Source organism: Manis pentadactyla, chromosome 8, assembly GCF_030020395.1.
Source record: "Manis pentadactyla isolate mManPen7 chromosome 8, mManPen7.hap1, whole genome shotgun sequence".
Taxonomy (NCBI): domain Eukaryota; kingdom Metazoa; phylum Chordata; class Mammalia; order Pholidota; family Manidae; genus Manis; species Manis pentadactyla.
Genome location: NC_080026.1, coordinates 1806228 through 1828892, shown reverse-complemented (window position 1 = coordinate 1828892; position 22665 = coordinate 1806228). Strand labels below are relative to the sequence as shown.

At 43.9% G+C, this 22665-nt stretch overlaps 1 protein-coding gene across 5 annotated transcripts in view; it reads right to left on the bottom strand.

Annotated features, from left to right (window-relative positions):
- The window catches only part of CNTNAP5 (contactin associated protein family member 5), a 628981-nt gene that overhangs the window by 112313 nt on the left and 494003 nt on the right, over positions 1–22665 (bottom strand). For 4 of the 5 annotated variants that reach the window (XM_036884000.2, XM_036884003.2, XM_036884004.2 and 1 more), the window contains 4 exons: positions 14410–14566; positions 7076–7117; positions 3005–3132; positions 2656–2826 (listed from right to left, as the gene is read on the bottom strand). In XM_036884000.2, the coding sequence (XP_036739895.2) occupies positions 2656–2826; positions 3005–3132; positions 7076–7117; positions 14410–14566 (498 nt within the window). The remainder of the gene's footprint in view (positions 1–2655; positions 2827–3004; positions 3133–7075; positions 7118–14409; positions 14567–22665) is intronic. The other variant, XM_036884001.2, reaches the window with a different exon arrangement.

The following is a 22665-nucleotide window of genomic DNA, read 5'->3' as shown; positions in this document are numbered from 1 at the left end:
TCCTTTCTAAGTAGCTAATTTGTACAGGTATCTCACTATGAACCCTTCAGGGTAAAAATTCCATCTGCAGGAAAGGAATACGAAAAGTGTGGCAGTTAATATGAAATGCGAACTCCCCTCTAAGTTTTTTTTTCTTTTAAATAATAATAACAAAATAAAATACTTTGGAAAATATGAGCCTTTATATTTAAAAAATTTTTACATAAACTCTTCCTATTTTGAAAGCATATGTTTTCTGATCTGGTGAAAAAGTGTATATCAAACAATTTTATCAATAGATTTTAAATTTTCATCACATTCAATACCACCTGCATTTCAAACATTTTTGTACAACCGAAGGACAAAATGTTGTACCAGAAAGTACAAAAACAAATTGGACATTGAAATGTAATTAACACTAAATCATCACTCATTACCTTGTGATAATATGCCATGACATTTGTGGCTGCTGTAATGAATCAAAAGGCCTTGGGGCTTGATTTTTATTAAATTTACATTGAGTTTATTATATCCGTGTTAGGAAATGGTTGGTACTCAGCACCACATTTTCAGAGCCCTGCCAAGTTAGGTATGAGGGATCTTACTCCACACGAAAGCCACAAGAACTTCCTCCCATTAATTCTCTAAATGGTTGGAGTAAAAGGAGGTTAAAACTCCCAATTAAAGAGATCTCCTTCCTTGTATGTATTGTCCTGTAGCAGCAAAAGAAACACTTAGCCCCTTGGTGATTAGCAAGAGACTGGTACAAACGCCTCAGCCATCTCCCCCAGCCAGCACTTGGGTCTTTTTATGGAGCTCTCAAATTTCCGAGTTTCTCCTGCTAAGACATTACTTACGCTTCAAGGGTATTTCACGCAGTCACATCATTATTGTAATATGGCCAATCGCCTTAGTCAAACTATAGTAAACATTCAATAAATTAAATCCCTAACGGTGAGCAGGAAGCTTTATGGTCATGGATATAATGAGGGCAAGATGCTGGGGGCATCCACCCTGTGTGTAAGAAATAAGGGGTACAGTGTATGCAGAGAACTGGAAACAAGGCAACACAGAGTAGATCTGTTTGTTATTATGACCATGTACCAGTAATTCTAAACAATGTCAGTAATAAAACATTTCCTCCATCACAAAAACCTTTGTTGGTCTGATTCTAACAAATGCTGATGTTGGTATTAATTTTAATAATGTATTTATAAGCTACAAATAGTACATTTTATTGCTTGTCACTTAATATATATTCTATTGAAGAGGGAAGTTAATACAGAGAACTCCATATACACCAGAATATGCAGACTCATATGTTTGTTTTAAAGAGTAAAAACTCAAGTCTGATTTTTCATTGTTACAATTTACTGTGCTATCATTGTTTCATCTACTGTTGAAATGGCTGGATGTATAGCACCACAGGGGTCGTGGGCACAAACTGCTCCCAAAGAGCTCACGCACTTCTACACCCTCAGGAACTCTATGAAGTTTTAGCTAAAAGAATAATAATTTACGATGAATTTTACATTGACAATATTTGGGTTTTGTTTGTTTTTTATTGCAGGGACATTTGAAAGTAGCCAGATTAATACTGAAAAATATTCATGGAAAGTGTTGCAATTTCTATAATTTATTATAAAATGGAATTTCTATGAATCTCTACCAAAATCATCCTTATGTTTAAAATCTTTCCTAAAATTTATGTACCTGGTGCATAAAGTGAAAAGTTATTTTAAATTTAAAATTAACAAACTGATTTAAACTTAATAATAATATCCTAGTAAGAACAGATTGACAAACCTGATTATACTCTCTTTTGAACATGAACATGAGAGGAAAGTCAATTTTGATAAAATTATTCACAAATTGCAGAAGTGAAGACTAAGGAACAGAAATTAAAATGCTGTAACTGCTACTTGAACAAATCAATATGTAGGTAAAATGTTTCTCCCTCTGTAAAAAAATCAGTTAATGTAATTAAAAAGTATTTTATTATACTGTCTTTGTTTTTATGTACTAACATTTTTTTATTGGCATGATTACATATAAAAGTTAAATAATAGAATGTTTCACCATGTGTATTTCTATTATTTTTCATTTAACTTGATGATTATTCCTTAGTATAACTTGCATAGAGCGATAGGATGTTAAAAATGATTCAAGTCCTGGCATCAAATTCATTAGAGACAACACTGCTCAGGTGAAGTTGGGGACAAACTATGGGGATTCTGACTGGGTAGTTACTTGGCCCTGGTAGTGAGAAATAAGTCAGGAAATGACTTTCAAAGCAAATTCCATAAAGAAGTCGACCCAAAATATGAATTGAATGCATCACAGAATAGAATCCATGGAAATTGTAATGGAAAAGTTCTGTGATGTGGACACTCAAAGTCACAGATAGAAAATACTGACGGCTCAGATAAAGGAGGCTGAAATAAGTGTCTACAGGAATTTGCCAATACACTAGTTTGAAAACAGAATGGCTAACTAAATACTGATGGGAAATAATAACACAGAAAGCATTAGCGGAGCCAGAAATTACCATTCTAATTCCACAGATGTCCAGGGAGATTCATTTGCCAGCCCAAATAGGCACTAGTTGTTGATGGCAGAGAGAAGTTATATGCAATGTTTGCCAGTTACATAAAATTCATAAATGAGGGCACTTACAGCTTATTTCAAGTCGGATGAAGTCTTTAATGCCGAGGTTTTCTAGGAAAACTCCAGATAAAGCCGTGGTTTTAAAAAAGAAGGAAATATCAACACTCATTTCTGCATGGAAGGTAGGGAAGTGGAGGTAAGAGGCTTCTGTAGAAAACGATACCGCGTTCCAGAAGTGTCCTGCGGATGAAAACGTCATTCAGCACGGTTCACTGTGGCACAATGGGGCACAGCAAGACACTGGGCATGCGGGTAGATTTCAAGACTAGAGGACTCTGCAGGGAAAAGGGATGGGGTGATAAAAACAGCTTGTGCTTATGCAGTGCAGACAAAAAGCTTCTTTCACTTTGGTACTCACGGTCACCATAGCAACGCAAGGGACCGATTCTCCAGGCAGCTTCTGAGTCTGATCTGTTGGTACCAGTGATAACTATCTGAGTGACGGGCAAGTGGTCTCTGAAGGAAAGCAAGCCAGTATCGTTTGTCCTGCAAAACATAAAGTTCAGAAAACAGAGAACAGGTGAGTAATGTAAGGACTCTTTACCAAGACTCATCTTTTCAAAAGCGATTGAGGTGTACTGCGGCAGATAGGCAGTGACAGAGGGCCTCTCGTCTCAGGAGTGTGTGTGGAGGGCTGGGATGCCTACCAGAAGACCCACGGACGGCTTCCAAAGTCACGGAGATTCTGCAGCATTCCCAAGTCTGTCCAGAGATGCAGACATTCAGAGCTTGGGCTTCCCGGGGAAGCTAGGAGCGACCCCCACCCGGCCCGGGCAGGGCTGGCGGCCAGTGTCCACCGCCTGCCTTTCCACAGAGACCAGAGATCTCTATAACTGCCTTGAAAGCGGCTTCATGAATCCCACTCAAAATCCCTCCAAGGGCTTTTCGGGCCCCTGCCAACAGGCTTTCATCAGCCTAGGGTGTTTCTTATCACCTTTTAACTCTAGGAAAGAGCAAGTCTTTAGAGTTAAGGGTTGGTAGTCTCTCCTTTTGTTCTGTTCTAGAGATCTTGGTAGTTAAGAACGCAAGCTCTGTTTGTGTTAGTTATGCAAATAAGGAACTGATGAGTCACCCTTTGGCAAGAAAAGTTAAAAATGAACAAGGTCAAGCTATTGCTCTTTCCCTCTAACTTGTGTTTTGGGAGTCATGGTACACTGTTTAATCTGAGGAACAGAAGGTAGGTAAGAAACTGGGGTTGAAGGAATAACTATTTTGAGACAGAAATACACTGAGGATAAGTATATATTTTTTCCCACACAACACCCCTATGCGGTGGGTGCCTTTGCTTCCATTCAAAAATGAGGAAACCGAGGCTCAGAGATTCCAGGTAACACCTGGTCACATGCTCGATATCTCTTCTATGCCTGAATTAACACGAGTTCTGGGAACACACGTTCATCTGAGCTTAGCTGAACTAGATGAGGTGGTCTGAGAACGACATGCATGTCCTCCCGCCCCCAGAGCCTCAATCAGGCACAGGACAGGGCACCCTGCCTGCACAGGGGACCTGGGAGACCAGCTCCACGCCCCCTGCACAGGGAACAGTGCACGAGGTAATGATTTTATGACAAGAGCAAAAAAGAGCAGATTGTTATTGACTCTCTACAGCCACCAGGATGTCAATAAAATGCTCAAAAACACTCAAAATCGACACTGTATTTCATGATCATTTACAGATTGTTTACAAGCCTGCATTTAGAGGCGAGGAAAATACTGTCCCAAATTATTAATGGCAAGAACCAAGTAGTGTGATGAAGTGTTTTAAGGACAATTATAGAAGCACAGAGATTTTTCTGTATTGTTGGTCCCCAGCTCCTAGCTTGGGCAAATTACTTTATTTCTGAGATTCCCCAGTGTCCCCTGTTTGAGAGTGGAGATATTGTCTATAGGACAGAGTTAGAGAGAGGATTAAATGAGAGGACACAGCCACCTAGCCTGGCGTCTGAACTGCGGTAACTGTTCGGAGATGGTAGCGGGAACGTTCCTCTTCGTTCTCATCTGTGCCCCGGACCCGCTGTGCAGCCTCAGGCAGGTTTTCCATCTTTCCAGGAGCCCAGCTATGGCTCTGTATTACAGATTACATACTATATGGAGCATGGTGGGAAATTAAATGTTAAGATTTGGCATCCAGCTCATGAGATTTGGGGGAAAAAAACTTAGCAATCATCTTGGTTATAAATAGATCAAATATTCACCTGCACATATACCCCTATAGGTCTATTAACCAAAAATGTAAATAAATGTACTATCATCTGAAATTTGAGTGCTTGAATTAAGAGGTCATTTAAAGGATCTGAAATAAGACTTTAGTTTCCATTTTAAAGTACATCTATGAGTGTCACATAGACACAGAACAAAATTTGAGTCTTCATTTTCCAGTATCTTCTCAGAGATTTCAAAGCAAATTCTGAGTTGCTGAAGTAGAATAAAGACCAGACCAATATTCTCTCTTGAAGAAATTCTGTATTGCTACAGGATTTTATTTCTCTCCATTTTCCACTTCCCAGGTGAAACCAGTGGATTCTGAAGCGTGTCCATCAATGGTGACTCCTGCGTCTCTTACACACTCTTGTCTATCAGTTAGATGCCCTTGTGTCAAAGTTGGAATATACAAACAGCACTCTAGGAACAAATATCTTTTCCAAGTAATGAGAAAAAAAGCCTTCATATTTAGTTTGATAATGCAAGGGACATTACCAAAAGTATTTTTTATCTGAAAAAAGAAAGAAAAAAATCTGCTCTTTAAAGTTATTTAATACAATAGAAACAGATACGGACTGAAATGCATATGGGGCCAGGCAACGAATAAAAATGAGTAAAGCCAGCTCTGTGTTAGGTGATAAATGGAACCTGACACACAGCTTCAGTGCCGGGGGAAAGAGGGCGACTGAAAGAGGAGACAGGGGAGAGTGCTAGCAAGGAGGTATTCTGTCGGAAGGAGCAAGTGATATCCTTTAGCAATAGATAACTGTGCTGTTTACGAATGTGAGACCAGTGGGCCAGATGGAACATTAATGCAAAATTCTCCACTTTTAAATCTTGGCAATGGATTTGAATTTCTTTTCAAAAAAGTGTGGTGGGAACCGCACCCCACAAGCCAGCATAATGCAGGTGAAGGCCGTGCAGCCCACAGGTGGCCGAGGCATCAGGGGGACTTTGCATATGCACGTTCGTTCTTAAGGTCATGTTAAGAATAAGACTGTATTTAACTCAGTCTGTGAGTGACAGGCAGGACTCCGACTCTTCAGGGCACTGGTGGCTCAGTTGTTTGGAGGGAGGGTGGTGGCAGTGGGGTTTAGCTGTAAGAAAATGTGCCATGTTACGGAGGCGCCTCCTGACAGGCTGGAGTCGTCAGCTGTAGGTTGGACTCTCCACATGTTAACTTGTTCCACTTCCCTTTGTTTGAATGCGCCTCCTCAAGAGCGAACACTTCACAGACTTCGCGCCTTGGGAACATGCCGGGGTCTTGCTGAGGGCAGAGGGCACAGGACTGGGCAAAAAAGAGGCTGTTTAAAACCACAACTGCCTTTCACAGAGAGGAGTTCTTTCTAAAGGAAATGATCGGCAGGTTAGAGGCAGTGCTCCAGTTTGGAGCTTCTGAGAACTGCCCTTGGCTTTGGGGCTGAGCCGAGCCCCGCCCCCACACTCCTGGAGCAGAGCCTGGGGGCGCCCCTTTCCTTCCACGGCCATGGGAGCATAACGGCAGTTCTATACATGCTCAGGCAATCCTCAGAACAGCCTAGGCTGGTGTCACAGTCATTGCCTGCCTTGCACAAGAGAGGAAATGAGGTTCAGAGAGGTGACAAAACTTCCCAGGGCGCATCTGCGGCAAGGAGAGCAGCCCCAGGGCCTGTGTTTGGGCGCAAAGCCCTTGCGGGAACCACGTGCTCCTGTTCTCGGGGCCCCACTCCTGCAGGGAGCTGCTCCTCCTGTGTGCACGCTGCTGTCCCCACATCCAGTCTGCACCTTCCCCAGGTGGTGCTGGGACAGCAGGCCCCGGTCCTTGATCTGTCCTCTGGGGTCCGGGCTGACCATCCCCATTCCTTTCACACGCTCTCTCTACACAAGATGCAACTCAATCGATTAGGTTTCAGTTCACTAATTTGCAATCATTTTCCACCCTGCCTTCCCTGTGGCTGCATGTGGGTCACCTTGATGGGAGTTCTGAGCACCCACAAACTCTTCCCTTACACGTTTACCAACAGTCACTCGGTTTACTTCTATTGTGGGCAGGCCCCCCCATTACATGGTAGATTTTACTGGGAAGCTCTCAGAGGGGGGCCCCATTTGGGGGAGAGGTGCTGTCATAGTTCTTTTCTTATTTCATCTAGAGTTTGATGGCTGAATGATAGATTGCTCTGGTGTGCTAATTATCTTATTTATTTGGTTATATATACATATATGTATGTGTGTACTTTTCTTAAATTACCTTTTGTAAGGCAATGTTGCCTCTTGCAGTTTATTTAGGATGCTATAAAAATAGAGAAAATGATAATAAAAATGATGACTAACAAATTCTGGGATCTAAATGCATGACACATCTGTGAGCTGCACAAGTTACTGCTAACTCAGCCCGTAATTCCCAGAGACGGATATCCTTTTTTGTAGTAAAATAGAAACTTGAACCCAAAGAGGCTGAATGCTTCATAAGTGACAAGTCCAGGATTTGATCATCCCATTACATAACTAAATATTACTTAGGGGTAAACTGCATTTCACATCCAGAAAATGTGGGTGCTGCCTCAGAAGTAGCCAGAGTTGTGTTTGGTTACACATGCATACACTATTTTCACTAAAATCCTACAAGATCGACTTGTCAAAGAGACAGAACCATTTCTTCTCCTCCTCTTCCTCCATTTCTTTTGTCTTAATGATCAAGTCTGTACACTTTGAAACACAGCGCAGAGACACAGGGGCTTGTGTGTCCACTTAGCTAGAGTGCTGACGGCCCTCGGGAGCATGAGGCACGGTGGGAATGGCCAAGGAGGAGCAGCATTCCCAGGGGCCTGTCGGCGCTGTCCTCGTCTGGCCGAGGGCCCCGGCAAGTTCAGAGCAAAAGGAGAAGAGGCCGTCACTGATGTGTCCCTGGTGGCTGAGTTCTGACTCTAGTGTGCCCTGCATGTCCCTTCAGCAAGGCCCCCCCCTAAGGAGGGGACCGTTTCACACCACAGAGTCAGGAAAGCCAGTCCGGAACTGGTTCCCTTGGGGGCTGTGTCAAGTCCAAGTCCCTTCAGCAATGTGGCCCCTACTATCAAAACAGAAAGATGGATGATTTTACAGTTCTATACTAGGAAGGTATACAATATGAATAACAATTTTCAAAGTTGAATAAAATATAAAGCAAGACTCAAGTTTTCATTACAATATTTTCTCTAATCATGAAAATTCATCCACAAGTAGAATGCCATACAGGACTGGCAGAATAAGTCATAACCACACTAGGGAATGCTCTGCAGACACTACAGTGGGCAGGATGGACTCATTTTCATGCTTATTTGATGATGCCAAGTAAAAGCTCTCCAAGACACCATTTACGTGGAAAAGGCAAGTTGCAGAATAATATGTTTAATATGATCTTGCATTTAGTAAAAAGTGAACAAACCTACATATCAGCAAATACGGAATACACATAGGAAGATATTTGTATGTGGAAACAGCCTACGTGCCAACCACTCTCTCTAGGTCAAGGTGTCACACGTGGGGTGTAGAAGTAAGGGAATTCCAAGTACTGGTGAAGGAGGAATTTCTACTTTTTTGTTTAAATACTTCTGAAATATTTGAACTTTTTACAATAAGGATATAATAGAATATACTTATTTTGTAATTAAAAAACCCTAAAATTAAAAAAATCAGGAAAAGTATTACCCTTATACATCATTCAATATAGACACCAAAATTTAGTTGGCCAGGCTGAAAACGGAAGGAAACTTCCAGAGTGGACAAAAGAGTTTAGAGGTTCATCTGATTTGGATCTGAGCAAACGTTACTGCTAGGTGAGCAATGCTGGGCACTTGGACATAAATGGGGCAGATTAAAACAGAGGCCAAAGGCATGGCGTTTTTAAGTGGAATTATATTATCTCAGGTTCTTTAAAAGTCCAAATCAAAACATTGTATAAAATAAACTATCTAAATGCAAACTCTTGATCTTGATATTAACTTTGAGTTGATCTATTTCTGATACTTACAGTTCTGCAAATACCCATGTAATGTGATTCCACAGACAATTTAGAGATATTTGTACAGCTTGACAGCTAACTGATGGGAGGCTCAGTCTAATCTTCAATTGTTTCCTATAAGCACAAGAGGAGTATTTCATAGTCATATTTTGTTTTCTGGAACAAACTGTTTATTGCGGGCATTGTCCCAATCTATGCTAGAATGGTGGCATCATGGAATAAGAAAACAAACAAAAAACACTCCTTACTGGCACCCTTGGCAAACTGTCAGCTGTTTCACTGCATCTGAAATTCTGTATGATAAAGATGTGATGTGGTGGACGTGAATTCTCAACCTCTGGCCACAGGTTCTTTTGCCCATTTTTGTATTGTTCCTTCCTTTCTTGAGCGGTGATGCTTTCTGTTCTCTCCAGCTGGACACACCTCAAAACATTCTACCTGAAAACAATGTGGAACCCAGCTATGGGGTCATTGGTGTACAAGTCAGGAGCAAGATGCCCCAGGATATACGCTTTAAGTGACGAGTCTGTGAATAAAAGAGCAGACTATAGCTGGCGAGTGTTGGGCATATATGGCTGTGGCCGGGCAGAGAGCATGGGCAGGCAGGAATGTCCCCTCTGCTCATGCTGTCATTCAGTCGCTCAGCAGATAATGCCCAAGGACCCACTATGTGCCAAGCATCCTTCTCTCCGACACAGGGTACTCATTCTGCTTGTACTGCTGGTGCCTGTGGGGATTCGGGGGCTGGAGGAGTCAAACCCAGTAAATCCTTCATAACTTCTGGCTTGGAGCAAAGGCACTTCCAGAACTCAATAAGCATGAAATAGCTCATCAACAGATTCATGAATAATACAGTTCAACCAGTGCAGGCTGCTCTGTATTATGTGTGATAAGACATAGAGCCTTGGTGCCCTGAAGTGATCCTTGCCTTTCTCTTGGGATCCCAGACCCCAGCCCCATCCTGAGACACTAACAAGAAGAGGCATCCTCTCTGCACCATGTCTGGGAATCTCAGAAGGGGAGGCTTTGAGGGAAGGAGATCTGCAAGATCGAAGAACAGCCTATGTTTAAAAAGAGCAAAGCCCTAAACCCTTGGGTGTATCCACCATCCTCCTACTAAAGGCGATTGCCTCAAATCTCACGGGAAAGAGGTGGAGGGCCTTGCGTAGGCCAAGGGCCTGGGACTAGGTCAGACATGTATTTACCAAAGAGAAAAGGTAACCCTTGGAGCAGAGTCAGCATTTCTCACTCCTCACAGACGGCTGGGAGCAATCGATCTACAACAGAAGTCCCGCTTAAACTTAGGGTAAAGTTGGAGAACTTTGCTTTATTTTCTACCCAGTTACGTGGATAAGAAAACTCCTTCAGATGGGTCACCACCAAGAAGCACCTTTGCACCACCCCCCTGCCTCCTCCAATCTGCCGCCTCCACCGTCCCTGCATCCCACTTGCATCCCTATGTCTGGGTGGCTGGTTTTCCACCTGCCACACAGCCCCGCACTGCCCTGTGCGGTCCCCAGGCTGGAGCTGCCACCGGCTTTCTATCTGACTCTCAGGAGTCTGTGGGTCTGGAGCAGGACGCCGGAAACAGCCAGCTGGGGGGCTGGGCTCCCTTAGGTCGGATCATTCCTTCAAGACAAGTTCCTTTGCCAACAATTGCTAACTGCACAATTGTTATTCATTACAAGTTTCTCATTCCTTTTTCTTTTTCTTCCTGTTTATTTCTTTGGCTGGGATGGAAACCCCAGAAGTCAGTCTGCAGAACACCTGGGCCGCATGTTGGGCTGAGGCTTCCCTGCACCCTCGGAAGGGTCTTTGGTGCGCACACCTACTTTTTCAATCCCTCCACCCACCTCCTCCCGCTGAGCCGCGGGACTCTGACCACACCTGTGGCTCCTTTTCCTCAGTCTCTTGGGTCCCCCTGATGTATGGTAGCAATGACCTCAGGTGCAGGTTCACCAGAACAGAATAATCTCTTACCAGTGACCGGAGGCTGGAAGCCGGCCGTCTCTAGCAGACTGACGTGGTGCCAGGAGGTGCGTGAGGCCAGGGTGTGAGTCGGGAGCCCCTGAGAGCAGGGATCCGGCCACCTCCCAGGGTGCCCTGATTGCACCCCCGCCCGAGCAGCCCCTCCGATGCCCCCAGTGGGAGCCACCTTGCGCTCTGCTACAATCTGCGTCTGCCACTGAAGTCGTGTCACTTCAAGCCACTTACCCTCTAAGAGCCTCAGTCTCCTCTTCTGGGGAAAGGAAATAATAAGACCAACCTCGAGGATTGTTGGTCTGAAGACATGAGATACAGTATAAGAAAGACTAAGAACACTTCAGTAAATGGCAGGGAATGTTTAAGTGACAATATGATCTAGGAGGTATAATATATATAATATACATACATTATTAAATGTATTTAATTATATATTAAACTGCTGTCTGCTAGATGCTATGCTGGCCCAAACCCATTTTATGATTTACTTTACCAAGCGCAGAAACTTGAGGGAATTTTACAAGGTAAATGCGTATTTGCGGTTTCTTAGGAGTCCAGAACACCAGTGTTAATTGCCTGAAACGCTGGGAATACGTGGGAAGCCAGCTTGACCACATGTGAGCCGAGAACACGGGTGGAAGATCCCCGAGAAGCGTGAGCAACTATATTCCACCTGTGGCAGCCTTTGAACTTCTCCCTTCGGCTGAAAATCACAGAGTTGAACAGATGCACCGAATGCATTTCCACAAGGCTCTGCCAGTATCACGTCTGAGACTATGTTCTGTGTCCCCAGTCCTCACCACAGACAGAGCTGACCGGTCCCTTCATGTCCGAGGAGCCTCATGGTCCGGTTCTAACTGTACTCTAGTCCCTGCCTCATCCCTGTAGGTTCCCCGCACAAACACTGCAAGAACCACACCAACACACTTGTGTTTAGGGGAAGGAGTGGTTTCTGTGATGTGCCACCTGTCCCTGTCCCAGCATGTGGCGGCCCCCCTACCGGCACTGCTCAGCCACTAGCTACATCTTCTGGTCCTTCCAAGCCGACCTACCAGTTTCCGTGAAATCTAACTACACCAGCTCATATCCACCCCAGGTCTGGGCACATCTGTGCTTATTTCAATTGCCAGATTAATCACGCCGATGAGCTTCCTGTCCACTCTGTGTGTTCCTCAAGGGCAGGATTTGTGCCCTAGACTCTGTGCAGCAGACCCCCTGACTGGCACAGAATCAGTGAGCAAAGGCCGGAGGAATAGCACCTACAGTGGCTTCTGTGACACTTTTTCCCAGAGTCATTCATGCCCATCTATGTCACGTCCTGAGACAATGTTGAAATCCATAAGAATTAAACCAGAATCTCAGCCCCTGTTCCTTCATGAGCATGGCAGAAGGAACAGCCCGATCGCACCTGCATTTTGCCCTGGGTGAGGTCGGTATCCTTACAAAGGGAAGCTCAGATCATTTATTTTGAACCTTGATAGGTTGGTTGAACATAACTTTGTATCTGAAACTAAAGGCAGGAGCCGCACAGGTGCCCTAACGGAGGCGGCCTGCCCAGGGAGCCGCAGCTCACGGGCTTTTCCTGGCTCCAGGGGAGCAGGGCTGTGAGGCGCGGAGTCCCTGTGCTGACGGAGGGGTGACGGCACTGGCCGAGGGAAAGGGCAGTTTGGGGAGCTCCTGAGTGCAGCCCAGCTGATGAAGCCATGTCAGCATATGGGGGTTCAAAGGTCAGCGAGCCAGTGGGCAGGTCAGAGGAGGGAGACGCCGGAATCGGAGAGGAGGAGAAGACGGGGTGAAGGTCCTGGAGGGGAGCGTGTAGAAGTTCGGACAGGATGGTCTGATTCTCCACCTCTAAGGGGTGCAGTGCCCCCCACCACGCCCCCTCGTGTGCGGCTCTAGTCCCGGCCCTGCCCCCTTGTTCCCTGGGAAGGGGAGACACTGAGGCCGTGGTTATTATGGGAAGGAGAAGGCAAACAGTGAGCAAGCATCAATAATTCGGTCAAAAAGGGAACGAGCGTGGCAGGTAATCGGGAGAAACCTCCCCTGCCCACTCAGGCTGTACATTCTCCTTCCCTCCTCAGTTCCTCTCCTGCACAACTACAGTAAGGTGTTTCTATGCAAGCCTACAAAGCCATGAAGGTTAATGCTATGCAAAGTGAAGAGGAATTAAAGAATTTAAAATAAGGGAAAAGAAAGAGTGACTCTCAGCCACTGGTTACAGAGGATTTTGAGTGTTTTCCAGGGCACAAAACCATTGACCTTCCACACACATCTCCCAGATTGTGAAGCTGTTATGCATGATCACCCCTTCTCCTCAAAGTTCTAAATTCATCCACACAGCTAAGTAAGACTGAGCCCCTATTTCACAAGGAGTAGGTCTGGAGGGATACAGTGTTTTGAGGAAGATACAGGCTCCATCTGAAGCATGAGTTCTATCTGATGTCCAGGTGTCCATGATGCTCAGGCCGAGGTCCCTGCAGGCCTAAGGAGTGGGGAGGTCCCTCCGCCACCAGTCCCCTTGGCCTGCTCTCACCACCGTGAGTTTTGGGGGTGAGGCACCCTGCTTCGTGGTAACTGGCCCTGTGCATTCTGATAGAACCTGATGGGGCCAGATGCTTCCCCACTGACCTGAGGTTTTAACTCAACTTAAATTTCATTTGGGAGAGTATCTGCTGTTATCAATCCAAACAGTGAAGGAAAATTACTTAAAATAAATTTCAACTGGGTTGAGTGCAGTAGGAGATAGGAATTCTTAATCACAACGGAGCAGAATTTGATGATGCGGGAATGATTACAAAGCCAACCCAAGAATGCCTTCGGTTTAGTTAAAACAGAAGTGGAGGCGGAAATGTTCTGTGCATATTTTCATAATCAATACAGTGAGATGGAGGTATGTCAGCTGAGGACAAGGGAAAAGTAGACGTTAGGGGCACAGGACCTACAGACACAACTGTACTTACACGAGTAACTTGGTGTGGTGCAGTAAGACAGACTCCTGTCCACCTGTCCAGCTCTACTGAAGCTCAAATGCTGGACTGGCTGCTTAATAGATGTGTGGCAACTTGGGAAAATTATTTAACATCTCTGTGATACACATTCCTCAAACTTAAGATGCAAAAATGAGAAAACTATAAGGAATTATCGCTTGTCGTGAGGATTAAATACATCCTCGGTAAATACAAATTTCCTTTTCTGTACTTTTGTTGGAAGTAATAGGGGAGCTGGTGACGAAACATCCTTGGGAGATGGGAGAATGAAGACAGTCTGTGAAAATGCATGTCCCTACCTCCCCCCTCTCTCCTGAAACCTGTATCCCACACATTTCAGAAATGCTTTCTAAATCTCAAAGCTCCATATTATATTTCAGTCTTTTTTAACAGAATGCTGAGAATATAGGGACTTGATGATGTGGCATGTGCTGCGACAAACCTCAGTAATGGCCCTAAAGCACTGGAACTGGCAATTTTCAGTTACAAACAATCACAGTCATTAGGGAGCCCTCCTTCATTTTGAATTTCCCCCTGCCTTTTCCCTGGAGGGAAAAGTATGCACCCATTAATGTGTGTCCTGCATGCCTGCAGGAAGATCCTGACCCCCATTACCATCCATCCGTGTCAAAGCCACAGCTGCACAAGTGTCCCACGTCCAGGCAACTCTGGTCCAGGCCGCATCCACACTGCTGAGCTCCAGCGGGGGCACCTGTCCAGGAAGGGTGCCTCTCACCAGACCGCCCGACCCACCAGCTGAACGGCACTCCATCTGCAAGACAGGGTGTTGCACAGGTCAGAGCGGGCATGCTGGGAACAGCACACAGGGTGCGCAGAAGCTGAGAAGCAGAGGCTGTGAATAATGCTCAGATAGATATGGATATAGATTGGATATAGATGGATATAGATCATAGATGTGCATATACATATAGATATAGATAGATACGTAGATGTGCACATACATGTAACTATAGATATACATATGGATACAGATTAGCTAGAGATATACATATAGATATAGATTATATAGACTATAGATGTGCATATACATAGATATACATATAGGTGTACATATAGATTAGCTATAGATATACATGTAGATATAGATTATATATAGATAAAAATATATCCTGCCACCCTCCCTTCCTCCCTTCCTTCCCTATTTCCTTTCTTCTTGACTGTCCTTTCTTTCTTTCTGTCTCTCTGTGCATATATATCTATATATGCAGGTGTACATATTTGTATACGTACATATTTACATATCTAAACACACATATATATGGGTAGATATATATATATATATACATCCATGAACACATAAACAACACTTGCATGAAAAATATTTATATAGTAGGATATTGATCAGTCACAATGTTCAGAGGCAGGCTCACAGACTTAAATGCTTACCCAACTACACAAATTACAGTTGGGTAAATTGGGACAGATTTTGGACCAAAACAAGTTAATATGTGCATACAAAAGTTAGTTTCCCTTTAAAACTACCAATGAAAATACAACAGTATGAGGGCCAGTGTTAGCCCGACGGACCTTAGCCCCAGCTCCTGGTAGCCTAGGAGGACGGCCGGACCCTAAGGCACGGGGAAGGAGTTGGTTCAGACAGGAGGGCAGCCTGACCTGCCTCCCATTTATTTCTACCATGACAAAGACAAGCCCCAGGGCTACCATATCTTCTGAAATGATAAATTAAGACACACATCTAAAATTTAAATACTTGGAGGAAAAATTAAGGGCCAAAGAAATCCTCTTGAACACAGTATCTGACCACACAGATCTGGTGTCCAGCCTCCGACTTCTGGTCACGTAGCTCCTGACTCTTCAAGGCTTGGCCTTGTCAATTTCTCTCTCTGCAAAGTGTAGTCAATTCTGTTGTAGATTTCTTATACGGTTGGGAATATTTCAGTAGATGAAGATAATTAGTCAGGGGGTGATAATATCCCCAATACAACAGGAGTAGGCAGACATGGAGATGCTCTCTCTTGTCAGGCTGAATGACTTAGTCCCAGTTTCCCTTTGGAAATTGCTGTCCTGTTCCTGTTTAGCATACAACAGGCATTTAATATGTATTTATTTGAAAAATGAAATAAATATTTATTAGAAGCCATTTTTTATAAGGAGAATAATAAGAGCTGTCTCACTATGCCATCAGGTTGGAATTTTGCCTAGCCAAGATTTAATTTTGCATGCAACTCCTGATTTACAAACATATAATTTACAAATTATTCATGTGAACACAAACAGCAACAACCTTCTCTGAATTGTTCTCACTGCTACTGTCCTTATCGGAGTCACTGAGGCAGGTAGGGTGAGAAACGACAGTACGGATCTTCCAGATCTGCAGGTCATGAGTAAAACATGGGGCAGATATTACAAAAAGCAAGAATCTTAGGGGAGCTGGGCCAGGGGCACACCCACCCCGTCAAACTACTCTTCACTCTGCCAAACATGTTTCAGGCCTCTTTATTAGCTTCTAAGCTAGAATTCCAGTCAGATTTATCTGATAACCAGTGTCTTCTTCTTTAAAGAATAATTCTAAATGGTATAAATCCATTTTCCCTAGTTTCTAACAGCTGTGAGTCACTGCACACTTGTTCAAATGAATTGCTTTCTTTCTAAATCCTGGCCCAGAAAAGCTCCCCTCAAGGGGCCTTGAGGGTGGGTGGGTTTCTGCAGAGCAAGAGGCACTCTGGAGCCTGGGGTGGCTTGGCTGGACTTTCCCAGAGTGTGTGTCCAGGCAACACAAGGGCAAAATATGGTGGATTTTAATATGTTTGCCAATGTTGGTTTTGGGTCCAAAAAACGGGAAGAAATCTCTCCACCTCCCCCCACGCCCCCAGCCCTACCCAGCTCGCCCACCCAACCTAAAATCCAGACCGAATAGTAAAGCCAGAGGCCATCGCGGATTCCTTCTGTGTATGAGTTGAACTGGGCTGTGATCTTACTAATGGCGTCGGTTTTAATGGTACGAGTTCTGAACAACCCATTTGTGCACACTTGCGGGCCAAACGCTGCATTTAGGAGCTCCACCAAGTCTTACTCATGGTCCTAAGCCCCTAGGAGACCCGCCGGCAGCCGAAGCCTTTGCCTTGTTTTGGACCCGGCAGTGTCTGGAACCACTGGGCCTTGGGTCGGTCCCCGTGTGTCGGCCAGTTAGCATCAGGGATGCCCACGGTTCTAACGGGCAGTGAGCAGGGAGGAAGGGAGGGCGGAGCGAGGTCGCAGATGCCCACGGGCACGGGCGCAAGCAGGAGCGTCGCTGCTGGGCGGGCCTCTCGGGGTCCTGCCTGTGCTTCCTTCCCAGGGGAGTCCTGGCTGACAACCGAGGAAACCGAGGACCAAAGAGGTGACGGGTTTGCCTGAATTCAGGAGGGATGATGTCATCAGGAAGAGAACCCACCACCTGGCTGAGCTCTCCGGCCTCTGGAGAAATGGGATTTATTGTCTCCTGATAGAAAGTCTTTTTCAAAAGTGCCTGGTTTGTGTTAGGAACCTAATACACATTTCATGCATAAATACGCAAATGACTAAATGCCAAGCAAAAAAATCAGTACAGCATTCCCACAGATGACATTAAAAAAAAAACTTGAGGCCTTCAGTCTTTATATAGGCATATTCATCTTCGGCATTTTATGCCATCACTGAAGATACCAAGTATGTTTTGTATTTCAGTGATGGGCCCAGAGATGACACGGCAAACCTCTGGATAAGTGTGCTTACCATAAATGTGGCTTGGAACATGTCATGACACATGCAGGTGTTCACACACCAGTTCATTTCTTATATAATAAAATGACACAAAACATCTCCAGTGGACAAGATCCTTGTCTGGTTAGAATATAAAAATGCAAAAGAAATATGAATGCGTTTATGCATTCAAAATGAATTCATTCAAAATGAATACTTGAGATGGGCGGAAGATGGCGGCGTGAGTAGAGCAGCGGAAATCTCCTCCCAAAACAACATATATCTATGAAAATATAACAAAGACAACCCTTCCCAGAATAAAGACCAGAGGACACAGGACAATATCCAGACCACATCCGCACCTGAGAGAACCCAGCGCCTCGCGAAGGGGGTAAGATACAAGCCCCGGCCCCGCGGGAGCCGAGCGCCCCTCCCCCCAGCTCCCGGCGGGATAAGAGCAGGCAGAGCGGGAGGGAGACGGAGCCCAGGGCTGCCGAACACCCAGCCCCAGCCATCCGGGCCAGAGTGCAGACACATTGCGTGCCCAGGGGGCCCTGGATGCTAGGGAAACAGGGCAGCAAGAACGGTGAGCGGGCACCGGAGGCCGGGCGCCGGAGGACATAAGAAAAGTGAGCGGCCATTTTTTTTTTAATTAAAAAAAATTTTTTTTTTTAATTTAAAATTTTTTTTTTTTTTTTTTTGTGGTCGTTGTTTTGTTTTGGCGGGTGCTTTTTGGAAGTCTTAAAGGGGCAGGGCGGGTCACTTAATCCAGAGGTAGGGAATCGGGGATCTCTGGGCACCCTAACCCCTGGGCTGCAGGGAGCAGGGAGGCCCCTTACGGAGATAAATAGCCTCCCAGCCGCTCCTGCTCCAACGCGACTCCACCACTTTGGAGCAGCTGCCCGAGCCAGGCCACGCCCACAGCAACAGCGGAGATTAACTCCATAGCAGCCGGGCAGGAAGCAGAAGCCCTGTCTGCGCGCAGCTGCGCAGCACAAGCCACTAGAGGCCGCTGTTCTCCCAGGAGAGGAGGGCCACAAACCAACAAGAAGGGAAGTCCTTCCAGCCATCACTCGTCCCAGCTCTGCAGACTATTCCTATCACCATGAAAAGGCAAAGCTACAGGCAGACAAAGATCACAGAGACAACACCAGAGAAGGAGACAGACCTAACCAGTCTTCCTGAAAAAGAATTCAAAATAAGAATCATAAACATGCTGACAGAGATGTAGAGAATACGCAAGAGAAATGGGATGAAGTCCGGAGGGAGATCACAGATGCCAGAAAGGAGATCGCAGAAATGAAACAAACTCTGGAAGGGTTTATAAGCAGAATGGATAGAATGCAAGAGGCCATTGATGGAATTGAAATCAGAGAACAGGAACGCATAGAAGCTGACATAGAGAGAGACAAAAGGATCTCCAGGAATGAAACAACATTAAGAGAACTGTGTGACCAATCCAAAAGGAACAATATCCGTACTATAGGGGTACCAGAAGAAGAAGAGAGAGGAAAAGGGATGGAAAGTATCTTGGAAGAAATCATTGCTGAAAACTGGGTGAGGAAATAATGAAACAGACCATGGAAATACACAGAACCCCCAACAGAAAGGATTCAAGGAAGACAACACCAAGACACATAATAATTAAAATGGCAAAGATCAAGGACAAGGAAAGAGTTTTAAAGGCAGCTAGAGAGAAAAAGGTCACCTATAAAGGAAAACCCATCAGGCTAACATCAGACTTCTCGACAGAAACCCTACAGGCCAGAAGAGAATGGCATGATATATTTAATACAATGAAACAGAAGGGCCTTGAACCAAGGATACTGTATCCAGCATGACTATCATTCAAATATGACGGTGGGATTAAACAATTCCCAGACAAACAAAAGCTGAGGGAATTTGCTTCCCACAAACCACCTCTGCAGAACATCTTACAGGGACTGCTCTAGATGGGAGCACTTCTAGAAAGAGCACAGCACATAACACCCAACATATGAAGAATCGAGGAGGAGGAACAAGAAGGGAGAGAAGAAAAGAATCTCCAGACAGTGTATATAACAGCTCAATAAGCGAGCTAAGTTAGGCAGTAAGATACTAAAGAGGCTAACCTTGAACCTTTGGTAACCACGAATTTAAAGCCTGCAATGGTAATAAGTACGTATCTTTCAATAGTCACCCTAAATGTTAATGGGCTGAATGCACCAATCAAAAGACAAAGAGTAATAGAATGGATAAAAAAGCAAGATCCATCTATATGCTGCTTACAAGAAACTCACCTCAAACCCAAAGACATGTACAGACTAAAAGTCAAGGGATGGAAAAACATATTTCAAGCAATCAACAGTGAGAAGAAAGCAGGGGTTGCAGTACTAATCTCAGACAAAATAGACTTCAAAACAAAGAAAGTAACAAGAGATAAAGAAGGACACTACATAATGAAAAAGGGCTCAGTCCAACAAGAGGATATAACCATTCTAAATATATATGCACCCAACACAGGAGCACCAGCATATGTGAAACAAATACTAACAGAACTAAAGGGGGAAATAGACTGCAATGCATTCATTCTAGGAGACTTCAACACACCACTCACCCCAAAGGATAGATCCACTGGGCAGAAAATAAGTAAGGACATGGAAGCACTGAACAACACAGTAGAGCAGATGGACCTAATAGACATCTATAGAACTCTACATCAAAAAGCAACAGGATATACATTCTTCTCAAGTGCACATGGAACATTCTCCAGAATAGACCACATACTAGGCCACAAAAAGAGCCTCAGTAAATTCCAAAAGATTGAAATCCTACCAACCAACTTTTCAGACCACAAAGGCATAAAACTAGAAATAAACTGTACAAAGAAAGCAAAGAGGTTCACAAACACATGGAGGCTTAACAACATGCTCCTAAATAATCAATGGATCAATGACCAAATCAAAATGGAGATCCAGCAAAATATGGAAACAAATGACAACAACAACACTAAGTCCAAACTTCTGTGGGACCCAGCAAAAGCAGTCTTAAGAGGAAAGTATATAGCAATCCAAGCATATTTAAAAAAGGAAGAACAATCCCAAATGAATGGTCTAATGTCACAATTATCGAAATTGGAAAAAGAAGAACAGATGAGGCCTAAGGTCAGCAGAAGGAGGGACATAATAAAGATCAGAGAAGAAATAAATAAAATTGAGAAGAATAAAACAATAGCAAAAATCAATGAAACCAAGAGCTGGTTCTTCAAGAAAATAAACAAAATAGATAGGCCTCTAGCCAGACTTATTAAGAAGAAAAGAGAGTCAACACAAATCAACAGTATCAGAAACGAGAAAGGAAAAATCACGACAGACCCCACAGAAATACAAAGAATTATTAGAGAATACTATGAAAACCTATATGCTAACAAGCTGGAAAACCTAGGAGAAATGGACAACTTCCTAGAAAAATACAACCTTCCACGATTGACCCAGAAAGAAACAGAAAATCTAAACAGACCAATTACCAGCAACGAAATTGAAGCGGTAATAAAAAAACTGCCAAAGAACAAAACCCCCGGGCCAGATGGATTTACCTCGGAATTTTATCAGACATACAGGGAAGACATAATACCCATTCTCCTTAAAGTTTTCCAAAAAATAGAGGAGGAGGGAATACTCCCAAACTCATTCTATGAAGCTAACATCACCCTAATACCAAAACCAGGAAAAGACCCCACCAAAAAAGAAAACTACAGACCAATATCCCTGATGAACGTAGATGCAAAAATACTCAACAAAATATTAGCAAACCGAATTCAAAAATACATCAAAAGGATCATACACCATGACCAAGTGGGATTCATCCCAGGGATGCAAGGATGGTACAACATTCGAAAGTCCATCAACATCATCCACCACATCAACAAAAAGAAAGACAAAAACCACATGATCATCTCCATAGATGCTGAAAAAGCATTTGACAAAGTTCAACATCCATTCATGATAAAAACTCTCAGCAAAATGGGCAGAGAGGGCAAGTACCTCAACAGAATAAAGGCCATCTATGATAAACTCACAGCCAACATTACATTGAACAGCGAGAAGCTGAAAGCATTTCCTCTGAGATCGGGAACTAGACAGGGATGCCCACTCTCCCCACTGTTATTCAACATAGTACTGGAGGTCCTGGCCACGGCAATCAGACAAAACAAAAACATACAAGGAATCCAGATTGGTAAAGAAGAAGTTGAACTGTCACTATTTGCAGATGACATGATATTGTACATAAAAAACCCTAAAGACTCCACCCCAGAACTACTAGAACTGATATTGGAATACAGCAAAGTTGCAGGATACAAAATCAACACACAGAAATCTGTGGCTTTCCTATACACTAACAATGAACCAACAGAAAGAGAAATCAGGAAAACAACTCCATTCACAATTGCATCAAAAAGAATAAAATACCTAGGAATAAACCTAACCAAAGAAGTGAAAGACTTATACTCTGAAAACTACAAGTCACTCTTAAGAGAAATTAAAGGGGACACTAACAGATGGAAACTCATCCCATGCTCGTGGCTAGGAAGAATTAATATCGTCAAAATGGCCATCCTGCCCAAAGCAATATACAGATTTGATGCAATCCCTATGAAACTACCAGCAACATTCTTCAATAAACTGGAACAAATAATTCAAAAATTCATATGGAAACACCAAAGACCCCGAATAGCCAAAGCAATCCTGAGAAAGAAGAATAAAGTAGGGGGGATCTCACTCCCCAACTTCATGCTCTACTATAAAGCCATAGTAATCAAGACAATTTGGTACTGGCACAAGAGCAGAGCCACAGACCAATGGAACAGACTAGAGAATCCAGACATTAACCCAGACATATATGGTCAATTAATATTTGATAAAGGAGCCATGGACATACAATGGCGAAATGACAGTCTCTTCAACAGATGGTGCTGGCAAAACTGGACAGCTACATGTAGGAGAATGAAACTGGACTATTGTCTAACCCCATATACAAAAGTAAACTCCAAATGGATCAAAGACCTGAATGTAAGTCATGAAACCATTAAACTCTTGGAAGAAAACAGGCAAAAACCTCTTAGACATAAACATGAGTGACCTCTTCTTGAACATATCTCCCGGGCAAGGAAAACAACAGCAAAATGAATAA